The sequence below is a fragment of the Schistocerca serialis genome, chromosome 1 (genome assembly GCF_023864345.2).
Source record: "Schistocerca serialis cubense isolate TAMUIC-IGC-003099 chromosome 1, iqSchSeri2.2, whole genome shotgun sequence".
Taxonomy (NCBI): domain Eukaryota; kingdom Metazoa; phylum Arthropoda; class Insecta; order Orthoptera; family Acrididae; genus Schistocerca; species Schistocerca serialis.
This window is the reverse complement of record NC_064638.1, coordinates 229,598,912-229,614,730: the sequence shown is the minus strand read 5'-3', so window position 1 is coordinate 229,614,730 and position 15,819 is coordinate 229,598,912. Positions and strand designations below refer to the sequence as shown.

The following is a 15,819-nucleotide window of genomic DNA, read 5'->3' as shown; positions in this document are numbered from 1 at the left end:
TATACAAGGGCGATGTACTTGAGGACAATATTATGGAAATGGAAGAGGATGTAGATGAAGATGAAATGGGAGATAAGATACTGCGTGAAGAGTTTGACAGAGCACTGAAAGACCTGAGTCGAAACAAGGCCCCCGGAGTAGACATTATTCCATTGGAACTACTGACGGCCGTGGGAGAGCCAGTCCTGACAAAACTCTACCATCTGGTGAGCAAGATGTACGAAACAGGCGAAATACCCTCAGACTTCAAGAAGAATATAATAATTCCAATCCCAAAGAAAGCAGGTGTTGACAGATGTGAAAATTACCGAACTATCAGCTTAATAAGTCACAGCTGCAAAATACTAACACGAATTCTTTACAGACGAATGGAAAAACTAGTAGAAGCCAACCTCGGGGAAGATCAGTTTGGATTCCGTAGAAACACTGGAACACGTGAGGCAATACTGACCTTACGACTTATCTTAGAAGAAAGATTAAGGAAAGGCAAACCTACGTTTCTAGCATTTGTAGACTTAGAGAAAGCTTTTGACAATGTTGACTGGAATACTCTCTTCCAAATTCTAAAGGTGGCAGGGGTAAAATACAGGGAGCGAAAGGCTATTTACAATTTGTACAGAAACCAGATGGCAGTTATAAGAGTCGAGGGACATGAAAGGGAAGCAGTGGTTGGGAAGGGAGTAAGACAGGGCTGTAGCCTGTCCCCGATGTTGTTCAATCTGTATATTAAGCAAGCAGTAAAGGAAACAAAAGAAAAATTCGGAGTAGGTATTAAAATTCATGGAGAAGAAATAAAAACTTTGAGGTTCGCCGATGACATTGTAATTCTGTCAGAGACAGCAAAGGACTTGGAAGAGCAGTTGAATGGAATGGACAGTATCTTGAAAGGAGGATATAAGATGAACATCAACAAAAGCAAAACAAGGATAATGGAATGTAGTCTAATTAAGTCGGGTGATGCTGAGGGAATTAGATTAGGAAATGAGGCACTTAAAGTAGTAAAGGAGTTTTGCTATTTGGGGAGCAAAATAACTGATGATGGTCGAAGTAGAGAGGATATAAAATGTAAGCTGGCAATGGCAAGGAAAGCGTTTCTGAAGAAGAGAAATTTGTTAACATCCAGTATTGATTTAAGTGTCAGGAAGTCATTTCTGAAAGTATTCGTATGGAGTGTAGCCATGTATGGAAGTGAAACATGGACGATAAATAGTTTGGACAAGAAGAGAATAGAAGCTTTCGAAATGTGGTGCTACAGAAGAATGCTGAAGATTAGATGGGTAGATCACATAACTAATGAGGAAGTATTGAATAGGATTGGGGAGAAGAGAAGTTTGTGGCACAACTTGACCAGAAGAAGGGATCGGTTGGTAGGACATGTTCTGAGGCATCAAGGGATCACCAATTTAGTATTGGAGGGCAGCGTGGAGGGTAAAAATCGTAGGGGGAGACCAAGAGATGAAAACGCTAAGCAGATTCAGAAGGATGTAGGTTGCAGTAGGTACTGGGAGATGAAAAAACTTGCACAGGATAGAGTAGCATGGAGAGCTGCATCAAACCAGTCTCAGGACTGAAGACCACAACAACAACAACAACAACAATGCTTCTTTATTTCAACCACAGAGTAAATTATTTACAGGAAAAAAAGTCAAAATTAAAACATTAATAAATGCTCCAATTCACTAAAAATAAAAGACTTTGGAAACACAGAAAATTACAATCAAGCAGAAACACTTGACTACCAACATTTAAATTCAGGATGCAAAGAAACTAAGAAAGCTAAATTCGGTATCATTCCCTTAACTCAAATTTATGTGTTCTCTCTTTTATCCTTTAGAAATATGCTGTTACCAAAAGAGTGTTGGAAGGATCTTCCTTTCTTCTTTGCAGCACATATTTCAATGTCACACTCATTATAGTACATACTCTATAATACAGTGTGATTTGTTGCCTACTTGTCTGCTGACTTACTCAATCACGAACATATCTATAAGCAAAAGTATGTCCGCATAACATATACACTGCACATAAAAATGCTGCAATGCACAGGACACTAAAAGACAACAAAAGAAAAGAAAAGAAATCACACTGAGGGGAAGAAGGTACACCACAAGGACGACGCTATGAATTGCTACAACATACTGTAACAACTGCAAATAAAGATAGTTTGTAAGACATATTTAAATTAAGATATCCTGAAATTATAATTACAAAACCAGTCATCTAAAAAATATGGTTTTACAAGAAAAGCCACAGTAATATGCTACGATACCTGAACATCCGTGTTTGGAACTTCATTAATTTCGAAGGCACAATAATCACCTGAATCTGAATCTTTGTTCATTAACTGTTGTACATTCTCAGACATTACAGGTGTCTGTGGATTGCTCTGAATTAGATTTTTAATTGAATCTCTTATCTTACTAACTGTTTCATGATGCCTGTTTAAACCATCTTCAAGCTCTTTCAAACGATCTCCAATTCTTATCCACTTATTCTGAAAATTAAAGTACAGTGTAGTGGTCAATTATTGTGCGATGGCAGTACCATTCAACAAGTTATTGCGACCATTTCTGAAATCATGTTTCAAAATTTACTACCATTCTTACAAAAAACACATGACTTCTATTTGAGAAAGTGTACTGTTCTTTATCACAAACTAGTCTACCACTGAAAGATTATACAAATAATACAATAGTAATCACAAACAATAGAATAGTAATCACGAAGCATTATTTCAAATTATGTTAAAATAATTTATATACATGACAAAGATCCTATCATGAATGACATTACACACAGACATAAAGATAGCTCTTAAAGATCAAAACAATGAGTTACAAAATTTTGAAGATCACCACTAACAAAATCCTGAGTGCACTTGTGCACTGGACTATGCTGGACATATACGGAAACTTGAATACATTTTTTAGTTTCTGTTCAGATATCAAGTCTAACTATGTATTTCACAACTGTTTTGATAGACTAGTAGGGATCTATAGCTCTGTCTCCACTTTAGGTATTTAGGAACACAAATAATAGACATATTGGATTAAAACTGGTCACTACTGCATTATCAGGCAGCACCTTTAAAACCCCATCCATTATGTAAACTCAAAACGTTTCTCTTTCCATGTGACTTTGTTTAAGATTTCAAGTGTTTTCAGATGTTTTCAAAATTAATGTTTTAGGCAAAAATAACTGATCATTCATGCTATTTAACTTAAAGCACAAAAATTAGATGTAGTGTACACCACAGATGCAAATGAAGTGCAACAAGCCATTTCATGTTTTGTACATTCAGAAAATGTCTTTGTTTACAGACAAATCTGGTACAAAAAATTTGCTGATTGTATGGCCTCAAACACTGAAGTTGTGTGTTCATACTGTACCTATTTACCTGCAGTTCACTGGCACATATGATAACAGCTGTTCCAATGGTAGAAGACTATTTCTACAAACTGCACAACCTACAATCTTGGCAAATACTGGACTTTGAATTCTAAGAGTAGCCAAGTTTTTTATGATGCCAGTAACTGACTCAGACTTAATATATTTGATAACAAGCCTGCACCTTCCTCCATTTTATGGTAATAGATAGTATGGGTGAAGATAAAACAGACAATGCAAAAAATAGATCTTAGATACCTGTGATAACGTTTGTTGTTGTTGTGGTCTTCAGTCCTGAGACTGGTTTGATGCAGCTCTCCATGCTACTCTATCCTGTGCAAGCTTCTTCATCTCCCAGTACCTACTGCAACTTACATCCTTCTGAATCTGCTTAGTGTATTCATCTCTTGGTCTCCCTCTACGATTTTTACCCTCCATGCTGCCCTCCAATGCTAAATTGGTGATCCCTTCGTGCCTCAGAACATGTCCTACCAACCGATCCCTTCTTCTAGTTAAGTTGTGCCACAAACTTCTCTTCTCCCCAATCCTATTCAATAATTCCTCATTAGTTATATGATCTACCCATCTCATCTTCAGCATTCTTCTGTAGCACCACATTTCGAAAGCTTCTATTCTCTTCTTGTCCAAACTAGTTATCGTCCATGTTTCACTTCCATATATGGCTACGCTCCAAACAAATACTTTCAGAAACGACTTCCTGACACTTAAATCTATACTCGATGTTAACAAATTTCTCTTCTTCAGAAACGCTTTCCTTGCCATTGCCAGTCTACATTTGATATCCTCTCTACTTCGACCATCATCAGTTATTTTGTTCCCCAAATACCAAAACTCCTTTACTACTTTAAGTGTCTCATTTCCTAATCTAATTCCCTCAGCATCACCTGACTTAATTCGACCACATTCCATTATCCTCGTTTTGCTTTTGTTGATGTTCATCTTATACCCTCCTTTCATGACACTGTAAATTCCGTTCAACTGCTCTTCCAAGTCCTTTGCTGTCTCTGACAGAATTACAATGTCATCGGCGAACCTCAAAGTTTTTATTTCTTCTCCATGGATTTTAATACCTACTCCGAATTTTTCTTTTGTTTCATTTACTGCTTGCTCAATATACAGATTGAATAACATCAGGGATAGGCTACAACCCTGTCTCACTCCCTTCCCAACCACTGCTTCCCTTTCATGCCCTCGACTCTTATAACTGCCATCTGGTTTCTGTACAAATTGTAAATAGCCTTTCGCTCCCTGTATTTTACCCCTGTCACCTTCAGAATTTGAAAGAGAGTATTCCAGTCAACATTGTCAAAAGCTTTCTCTAAGACCACAAATGCTAGAAACGGAGGTTTGCCTTTCCTTAATCTAGCTTCTAAGATAAGTCGTAGGGTCAGTATTGCCTCGCGTATTCCAATATTTCTACAGAATCCAAACTGATCTTCCCCCGAGGTCAGGTTCTACCAGTTTTTCCATTTGTCTGTAGAGAATACGCGTTAGTATTTTGCATCCGTGACTTATTAAACTGATTGTTCGGTAATTTTCACATCTGTCAGCACCTGCAGTCTTTGGGATCGGAATTATTATATTCTTCTTGAAGTCTAAGGGTATTTCGCCTGTCTCATACATCTTGCTCACCAGATGATAGAGTTTTATCAGGACTGGCTCTCCCAAGGCCGTCAGTAGTTCTAATGGAATGTTGTCTACTCCCGGGGCCTTGTTTCGACTCAGGTGATAAAGTGACAGCAAATTATCAATTTGTTGCCCACCTCTTTCACTATTTTTCTAAAAACTGTAGATGGTTATTAAATTTCATGACTCTTAAGCAATACACTAAGTAGTGGATCCACAAATTCAGCCCCTTTGAGGCCCAGAAATGTAATCTCTTTACTCTGTTAACTTCACATTATCTACAACAATACATATTAAAACAATAATACAATGAATATAATAGAGGGAAACATTCCATGCGGGAAAAATACATCTAAAAACAAAGATGATGTGACTTACCATACGAAAGTGCTGGCAGGTCGATAGACACACAAACAAACACAAACATACACACAAAATTCAAGCTTTCGCAACCAACGGTTGCTTAAACAGGGAAGGAGAGGGAAAGACGAAAGGATATGGGTTTTAAGGGAGAGGGTAAGGAGTCATTTCAATCCCAGGAGCGGAAAGACTTACCTTAGGGGGAAAAAAGGACAGGTATACACTCGCACACACACCCATATCCAACCGCACATACACAGACACAAGCAGACATTTGTAAAGGCAAAGAGTTTCGGCAGAGATGTCAGTCGAGGCAGAAGTACAGAGGCAAAGATGTTGTTGAAAGACAGGTGAGGTATGAGCGGCGGCAACTTGAAATTAGCGGAGGTTGAGGCCTGGCGGATAACGAGAAGAAAGGATATACTGAAGGGCAAGTTCCATTCTTCGGAGTTCTGACAGGTTGGTGTTAGTGGGAAGTATCCAGATAACACCAACACTGTGCCAAGATGTGCTGGCCGTGCACCAAGGCATGTTTAGCCACAGGGTGATCCTCATTACCAACAAACACTGTCTGCCTGTGTCCATTCATGCGAATGGACAGTTTGTTGCTGGTCATTCCCACATAGAAAGCTTCACAGTGTAGGCAGGTCAGTTGGTAAATCACATGGGTGCTTTAACACGTGGCTCTGCCTTTGATGGTGTACACCTTCCGGGTTACAGGACTGGAGTAGGTGGTGGTGGGAGGGTGCATTGGACAGGTTTTACACCAGGGGCAGTTACAAGGGTAGGAGCCAGAGGGTAGGGAAGGTGGTTTGGGGATTTCATAGGGATGAACTAAGAGGTTACGAAGGTTAGGTGGACGGCGGAAAGACTCTCTTGGTGGAGTGGGGAGGATTTCGTGAAGGATGGATCTCATTTCAGGGCAGGATTTGAGGAAGTCGTATCCCTGCTGGAGAGCCACATTCAGAGTCTGATCCAGTCCCGGAAAGTATCCTGTCACAAATGCTCCAGTCCGGAATCCCTGAACCATTACACCAACAACCTGAAAACAGCTTTCCCATCCCGCAATTACCCTCCCGACCTGGTACAGAAGCAAATAACCAGAGCCACTTCCTCATCCCCTCAAACCCAGAACCTCCCACAGAAGAACCCCCAAAAGTGCCCCACTTGTGACAGGATACTTTCCGGAACTGGATCAGACTCTGAATGTGGCTCTCCAGCAGGGATACGACTTCCTCAAATCCTGCCCTGAAATGAGATCCATCCTTCACGAAATCCTCCCCACTCCACCAAGAGTGTCTTTCCGCCGTCCACCTAACCTTCGTAACCTCTTAGTTCATCCCTATGAAATCCCCAAACCACCTTCCCTACCCTCTGGCTCCTACCCTTGTAACTGCCCCTGGTGTAAAACCTGTCCAATGCACCCTCCCACCACCACCTACTCCAGTCCTGTAACCCGGAAGGTGTACACCATCAAAGGCAGAGCCACGTGTTAAAGCACCCATGTGATTTACCAACTGACCTGCCTACACTGTGAAGCTTTCTATGTGGGAATGACCAGCAACAAACTGTCCATTCGCATGAATGGACACAGGCAGACAGTGTTTGTTGGTAATGAGGATCACCTTGTGGCTAAACATGCCTTGGCGCATGGTCAGCACATCTTGGCACAGTGTTACACCGTCCGGGTTATCTGGATACTTACCACTAACACCACCTGTCAGAACTCCGGAGATGGGAACTTGCCCTTCAGTATATCCTCTCTTCTCGTTATCCACCAGGCCTCAACCTCCGCTAATTTCAAGTTGCCGCCGCTCATACCTCAGCTGTCTTTCAACAACATCTTTGACTCTGTACTTCTGCCTCGACTGACATCTCTGCCAAAACTCTTTGCCTTTACAAATGTCTGCTTGTGTCTGTGTATGTGCGGTTGGATATGGGTGTGTGTGCGAGTGTATACCTGTCCTTTTTTCCCCTTAAGGTAAGTCTTTCCGCTCCCGGGATTGGAATGACTCCTTACCCTCTCCCTTAAAACCCACATCCTTTCGTCTTTCCCTCTCCTTCCCTGTTTCCTGATGAAGCAACCGTTGGTTGCGAAAGCTTGAATTTTGTGTGTATGTTTGTGTTTGTTTGTGTGTCTATCAACCTGCCAGCGCTTTCGTATGGTAAGTCACATCATCTTTGTTTTTAGATATACAATAATACAATGAAATTCACTTAAAGCGGGATTCAATTAAATAAAGCATCATCACAAGATTGCCTCTCTTCATAATACATGTAACTATCAATATATCATATTAATCTGCCCAACAATTCAGTATTTCTTGCCATTATTCCAGTATTGAGTTCACCTCAACACATTGAATGCCAGTTCTAATTATTCAAACAGTTCAGGTTTTCTTGGGTGTAATTCAATGGTGCATCCTAAAAAGTGAGTGTCAAGAAGGTATACCTCCATCAATCACAGTCACAATTGCAAGGTGATTTTTATGAGCATTTCTATACAGTGCTTACTGTAGCAGACTCCTGTGCAATAAAGAGAGTAGTAGTAGTAGTAGTAGTAGTAGTAGTACAAATTTCAGCTTCAGCCTTTTTGTACTGCTGGGTGTGCAGTATGATACAGGGCAGTTCCTTTGAAAATTGGGAGCCACATATTAGATGATGATATGTGTTTAATAGGACTAAACATCTTCATTATCTGCCCCTCGTTGCACTGAAAGTTCATGTAAAATGATGTGGAACGAGAAAAGGAGAATTGGCAGATCCACGGTCTGTGACCTTTTTGTCATGATTGAAAATTTGCATAAAAGTATTTTAACCCCTTAACTTAATGATTTATATTTCAAATTATTTAAAAAAAATTATATACATGAAAAAAATCCCACCATGAATGACATTACATACAGACATATAAAGATAGCTCTTAAAGCTCAAAACAATGAGTTAAAAAATTTTGAAGATCACCACTAACAAAATCCTGAGTCCACTTGTGCACTGGACTATGCTGGACATATACTAAAACTTGAATTCATTTTTTAGTTTCTGTTCAGCTATGGAGTCTAACTATGTATTTCACAACTGTTCCCTGTGAACATAAATCATGTAGGAGCTGGCTGGAGCACAGTGGATGTATTTATCTCATACCATTGGCGAACACTTGTCACTCAACTGTTGAAGTGTTGTCACGTTTATAGTCTCTAATGAGGTAACATCACATTCTGCTTCACTTTCTGAGCCACTAAATTCAGTGTCAAACTCAGGATACATGCACCTTTTCTTAAAGCACTGTCTAAACAACAATACAAGAGAGAGACTGAAAGCAAACGTTTTGTCGTCAAGCATCCAAAGCTGCAAACAGTAAAGACGATATCTAGGGGCAACCACCTCGACCAAACTACAACAGCCAGGTTACAGATGTAGGGCCAGATGTTCTCTAGTGGCCAAAGAGTTAACTATCATTGTTGAAATGGACATGAGCTGAATTTTATTTTTTCGAAAGTCTGTCCTTAAGTTGCCCAAGTATACTTCGGATCTTAAGTTTCTGCCAAAATAACAAAATCGAGATAATTTGGGGTTTTATGTTAAGGGGTCAAGTCAAATAGTCAAAAGTGAGATAAATCGCAGGTAGCTAAAAACTGTAACTGGTTGCTGAATGATGTTCCAAGATGTACCATCATAATAAGTACTACTAATAGGGGGTATAAAAAGAAGACTCTACACACTACATATAAAATTGGAGAAAGTAACTGAAGGCCACCCTGGACACACACAACTTCAAGATATCCTCATCTCACAGCCACCCTTGACACCAAACTTTGGGATCCACTAATTCTGTTATAAAATCCAATCCCTTCAGGAAATGTACGACTGTCAGCTGCTATCCCTTCATCTGCCAGTATCTGGGTCTGGGTGGTAAACAGGTTGATGGCTCATCTCATATCAGCCAGAAGTATAAAAACTGTGAGAATATGAACAATTGTGAGACGATTACCATAGCTGTATTGGAGGGGAGGGGGAGTCCTCTTGACATAAAAGGGACTTGTTGCCTATACGCAGACAGCTCAACACAATGGCTTTTCTCCGGGAGGTTTGGAGCAAAGTATGCAACGTCTTTGATTGCCCTCAGCTTGCTGAGAGTTGTGGTAGCCTGTAATTTCACATCCCAGGTTTTCAAAATTTGACGTCGCAGATGCAGTCATAGGTCTATGCCCAGTACTCCAAGCTTGTCTTGTGATTGCTTCTTTAGCCAGTCTATAGTGCTTTAATTTCCCAGAATATCCACATCGCTCAGAGTCCAGAGAGACATTACAGTGGTACCAGAGCTGTGGAGGTCAATAAGCAGCTCATGGAGTCATTGCAAACCAAGAAGTTGTTTGTGCAGAGTGTTTTGTTGTACAACGGAGCCTGTGATATGGTGACCAATTCTGTAGTGTACACACTGCATGCACTCAGCAAAAAGAACTTCTCCTGCCCCCTGCTAATGCAAAAACAAAACCAAAACTATTGTTGAATTTTGATCCAGCTATGTAGATATATGCATGTCAAATTTGGGTGACTGTCGAGAGCTGAACATAATAGGGATCTGAGAACAGTGGGATCAGCATTTTTCTTAGGGCTACAGAATAGGTTCATTCAAATCAGAGGACTGAAATACACACCACAGCAGGTGTGAGAGGGATCGCTATGCACACATATAAGATTGGGCAATTGGAGGGCCTTGCATAGAGTGTCCATTTGTATCCCAGCTGATCCACCTAGTTTTGGGTGATCTGTAAAAGGTCTGAAGTGCTAGTTGTAAAAAAAAAAAAAAAAAAAGAGTTGAGCAACACAGGTGGGTAAGCTTCTTGACAGATTGTGATCACATAGTTCATCAAGAGTTGCTGGCAACTGACTGTCAGTTGTGGGTCACCAGCTTTCGCCACGATGCTGCCCACAGGGCTTACATGGCAGGTTCTAGTTTCCAACTGTACACCACACTGTTGGACACAGTATGTTGTTGTTGTTGTGGTCTTCAGTCCTGAGACTGGTTTGATGCAGCTCTCCATGCTACTCTATCCTGTGCAAGCTTTTTCATCTCCCAGTACCTACTGCAACCTACATCCTTCTGAATCTGCTTTGTGTATTCATCTCTTGGTCTCCCTCTACGATTTTTACCCTCCACGCTGCCCTCCAATACTAAATTGGTGATCCCTTGATGCCTCAGAACATGTCCTACCAACCGATCCCTTCTTCTGGTCAAGTTGTGCCACAAACTTCTCTTCTCCCCAATCCTATTCAATACTTCCTCATTAGTTATGTGATCTACCCATCTAATTTTCAGTATTCTTCTGTAGCACCACATTTCGAAAGCTTCTATTCTCTTCTTCTCCAAACTATTTACCGTCCATGTTTCACTTCCATACATGGCTACACTCCATACGAATACTTTCAGAAATGACTTCCTGACACTTAAATCAATACTGGATGTTAACAAATTTCTCTTCTTCAGAAACGCTTTCTTTCCCATTGCCAGCCTACATTTTATATCCTCTCTACTTCGACCATCATCAGTTATTTTGCTCCCCAAATAGCAAAACTCCTTTACTACTTTAAGTGCCTCATTTCCTAATCTAATTCCCTCAGCATCACCCGACTTAATTAGACTACATTCCATTATCCTTGTTTTGCTTTTGTTGATGTTCATCTTATATCCTCCTTTCAAGACACTGTCCATTCCATTCAACTGCTCTTCCAAGTCCTTTGCTGTCTCTGACAGAATTACAATGTCATCGGCGAACCTCAAAGTTTTTATTTCTTCTCCATGAATTTTAATACCTACTCCGAATTTTTCTTTTGTTTCCTTTACTGCTTGCTCAATATACAGATTGAACAACATCGGGGAGAGGCTACAACCCTGTCTTACTCCCTTCCCAACCGCTGCTTCCCTTTCATGTCCCTCAACTCTTATAACTGCCATCTGGTTTCTGTACAAATTGTAAATAGCCTTTCGCTCCCTGTATTTTACCCCTGCCACCTTTAGAATTTGAAAGAGAGTATTCCAGTCAACATTGTCAAAAGCTTTCTCTAAGTCTACAAAGGCTAGAAACGTAGGTTTGCCTTTCCTTAATCTTTCTTCTAAGATAAGTCGTAAGGTCAGTATTGCCTCACGTGTTCCAGTGTTTCTACGGAATCCAAACTGATCTTCCCCGAGGTTGGCTTCTACTAGTTTTTCCATTCGTCTGTAAAGAATTCGTGTTAGTATTTTGCAGCTGTGACTTATTAAGCTGATAGTTCGGTAATTTTCACATCTGTCAACACCTGCTTTCTTTGGGATTGGAATTATTATATTCTTCTTGAAGTCTGAGGGTATTTCGCCTGTCTCATACATCTTCCTCACCAGATGGTAGAGTTTTGTCAGGACTGGCTCTCCCACGGCCGTCAGTAGTTCCAATGGAATTTTGTCTACTCCGGGGGCTTTGTTTCGACTCAGGTCTTTCAGTGCTCTGTCAAACTCTTCACGCAGTATCATATCTCCCATTTCATCTTCATCTACATCCTCTTCCATTTCCATAATATTGTCCTCAAGTACATCGCCCTTGTATAGACCCTCTATATACTCCTTCCACCTTTCTGCTTTCCCTTCTTTGCTTAGAACTGGGTTTCCATCTGAGCTCTTGATATTCATACAAGTCGTTCTCCTATCTCCAAAGGTCTCTTTAATTTTCCTGTAGGCGGTATCTATCTTACCCCTAGTGAGATAGGCCTCTACATCCTTACATTTGTCCTCTAGCCATCCCTGCTTAGCCATTTTGCACTTCCTGTCGATCTCATTTTTGAGACGTTTGTATTCCTTTTTGCCTGTTTCACTTACTGCATTTTTATATTTTCTCCTTTCATCAATTAAATTCAATATTTCTTCTGTTACCCAAGGATTTCTACTAGCCCTCGTCTTTTTACCTACTTGATCCTCTGCTGCCTTCACTACTTCATCCCTCAAAGCTACCCATTCTTCTTCTACTGTATTTATTTCCCCCATTCCTGTCAATTGCTCCCTTATGCTCTCCCTGAATCTCTGTACAACCTCTGGTTCTTTTAGTTTACCCAGGTCCCATCTCCTTAAATTCCCACCTTTTTGCAGTTTCTTCAGTTTTAATCTACAGGTCATAACCAATAGATTGTGGTCAGAGTCCACATCTGCCCCTGGAAACGTCTTACAATTTAAAACCTGGTTCCTAAATCTCTGTCTTACCATTATATAATCTATCTGATACCTTTTAGTATCTCCAGGGTTCTTCCATGTATACAACCTTCTTTCATGATTCTTAAACCAAGTGTTAGTTATGATTATATTGTGCTCTGTGCAAAATTCTACCAGGCGGCTTCCTCTTTCATTTCTGTCCCCCAATCCATATTCACCTACTATGTTTCCTTCTCTCCCTTTTCCTACACTCGAATTCCAGTCACCCATGACTATTAAATTTTCGTCTCCCTTCACAATCTGAATAATTTCTTTTATTTCATCATACATTTCTTCAATTTCTTCGTCATCCGCAGAGCTAGTTGGCATATAAAGTTGCACTACTGTAGTAGGTGTGGGCTTCGTATCTATCTTGGCCACAATAATGCGTTCACTATGCTGTTTGTAGTAGCTTACCCGCATTCCTATTTTCCTATTCATTATTAAACCTACTCCTGCATTACCCCTATTTGATTTTGTGTTTATAACCCTGTAGTCACCTGACCAGAAGTCTTGTTCCTCCTGCCACCGAACTTCACTAATTCCCACTATATCTAACTTCAACCTATCCATTTCCCTTTTTAAATTTTCTAACCTACCTGCCCGATTAAGGGATCTGACATTCCACGCTCCGATCCGTAGAACGCCAGTTTTCTTTCTCCTGATAACGACATCCTCTTGAGTAGTCCCCTCCCGGAGATCCGAATGGGGGACTATTTTACCTCCGGAATATTTTACCCAAGAGGACGCCATCATCATGTAATCATACAGTAAAGCTGCATGCCCTTGGGAAAAATTACGGCTGTAGTTTCCCCTTGCTTTCAGCCGTTCGCAGTACCGGCACGGCAAGGCCGTTTTGGTTATTGTTACAAGGCCAGATCAGTCAATCATCCAGACTGTTGCCCTTGCAACTACTGAAAAGGCTGCTGCCCCTCTTCAGGAACCACACGTTTGTCTGGCCTCTCAACAGATACCCCTCCGTTGTGGTTGCACCTACGGTACGGCTATCTGTATCGCTGAGGCACGCAAGCCTCCCCACCAACGACAAGGTCCATGGTTCATGGGGGGAAGGGACACAGTATAACAAACTCAATACTGATAATGCAGACGACCCACAGGGAACACATTCATCATCCAGCTGGAAGAAATAAAAGCTTTATAAATACACAGAAGAAATGTGTGGTCTGCATCCCAGGGGATACTAGGGGAATTACATTTCCATAACCAATTTGCATTTAGCTGATGTACATACAGTAACCAAGTTGACTGTCAAATAAAAGACTTTGAAAGTTTCAATGACTTCAAGTAACTGCTTACCCAGATAACGTCCAGGATGTGACTGCATAATCTTGAGTTAACAAAAGTGCAAAACAAAAGTCTTCATGGGAGGAGAGTGATACCCAAGACTCACAGCCCATTTATGAACTTTCTGTAGTGCCACTACCGGCAGAGTAAAACGTGAAAAGGCGCAGTGGGACATTGCATTAGCTGCCATTGGCCAGTGAGCGTGGCAAGCTGCCATTGGACAGTGAGCGTGGCATGTTGATGTTTGGGTTAAGACAACAAGCACATGAAATTATTGAAAGATGGGCTAGCCTCACTCAGCATAACTTGCCAATGCAGCAGTAGTGCAGGGCAAAGGCAAGGCAGTGTCTCAATCATCGGGGTCTTGGTGGTATTGCCAGGTATGTGACCAGGAGAGGTGCATTGGCACCCCAAGTGGGATGCTATCTGCTGTAAATAACAATCCATTTTGCAGCAGATTCATTGTCAGCACAGCAGTACCAACAGGACAGATGGTCAATGCCAGATGAGGAGATAATACAGAGCTGCCAGCCATAGCCTTGGGTTTGAGTCCCTGCTGGGGTACCTGCTTCCTGCATTAAGTTTGTCCACCAGACTTGGTGTCACAGTACAGCAGGCCTACCTGGCCATTCCAGCAGCAGCTGCTCTCCTGCCAGGAGGTAACGTGTTGCATCTCAGGCACCATAGCCACTTTCAACAATGTATTGGGCGAGCCTCTTACTGCTTGCCTTGGCTGCCTGGGTGTGGTCATTCAATAAAGACAGACTACCTCTGCAAGATTCCAGTACTTACAGCTGCCATCAGTGATGTGGCACACGCAATATAACTGTGCACATGACACAACCGCAGATGTCAGCAAAGCAGGGTGCCAGCGCGTGTTGCAGCCAATTGGATGGAGGCTAGCCACTGGTTGAACAACTACCAGTCCACTCCTGTGGGCAGGAGCATGATCACTTTTCCACCACACCAGTGAACCAACGTATAAATTGGAAATAAAATGTTAATTTAAACAGCCACTTCTTCCTGGGCCTCATTGGCCTGCAATCCAGTCCCCTGACATTGCAGCCACCCCATATTATCCCCAGGGGCAGCTATAAAGTGGTGTCACAAGTACTGATACCGTCTTCAGTGGGCAGCACAGGGTACAACACCTGTGCAGGAACACAATCTGCACTATCAACACAGTGGAGTGCATGGAGAAACTTATTTTTTATATGTATGACTGGCAGGTGATCTAAGAGGGAGCACTACTGTAATGTGAGGGTTAATTTGTTTAGAGCAGAATGTGCGGGAATTTTGTGGCAACAGTAAAGAGCAGTATTTAGACCCTATGAGGTGTTCACAGTGTAATCTGATTGGGCACCCCACACCGTGTGCTGAATCTGTATATGTAACTTGTTTTACTTGCCATCAGTTTGGTCATGTTGCAAAGCACTGTAGAGAACCCCTTTCTTTTTGTCATTTGGTAATTACTGCACATTTGATTGTGTATTAATGAAGGGTAAAGGTGCAGCAATGGCAGAGTCAGAGGCGCAGGGCATCAATGGGCTAGTGGCAGTTGAGGCATTAGTCAATGAGGTAGCACAATGGAGAGCAGAAAATAGATCTTGCTTAATAAGCTTGCAGCTAGAGAGGCTTGTAACAGATCTAGCTTCCACAAACCTAGTCTGTCCCTTTTCTGAAAGTTTATCTGAGGATGTAATTTTGTTAGTGGAGGACACGACAACATCAGTAAATACTGGAAGTCCACCCATAACAAGTTGCAGGTAGCAAAGTTATGTTTAGCAGGAAAGGCAGAGACTTTTGTGAGAAGCACGGAAGTGTCAGGTAAGGAAGAAATGCTTGAGTAGTTGGAACAGGAGCATCTGCAGAGGTATAAGAAGCAGAATAGTATGAGATTCTTT

General features: G+C 41.4%; 1 protein-coding gene across 2 annotated transcripts in view; it reads right to left on the bottom strand.

The window, feature by feature from the left end:
- LOC126466493 (alpha-mannosidase 2) overlaps nt 1-15,819 on the bottom strand; it is a 201,713-nt gene that overhangs the window by 160,119 nt on the left and 25,775 nt on the right. For both annotated transcript variants that reach the window (XR_007585984.1, XM_050096391.1), the window contains exon 3: nt 2,270-2,494. Coding sequence is in view for 1 of the 2 variants with exons in the window: in XM_050096391.1 (XP_049952348.1) it covers nt 2,270-2,494 (225 nt within the window). In the remaining variant the exon portion in view is untranslated. The remainder of the gene's footprint in view (nt 1-2,269; nt 2,495-15,819) is intronic.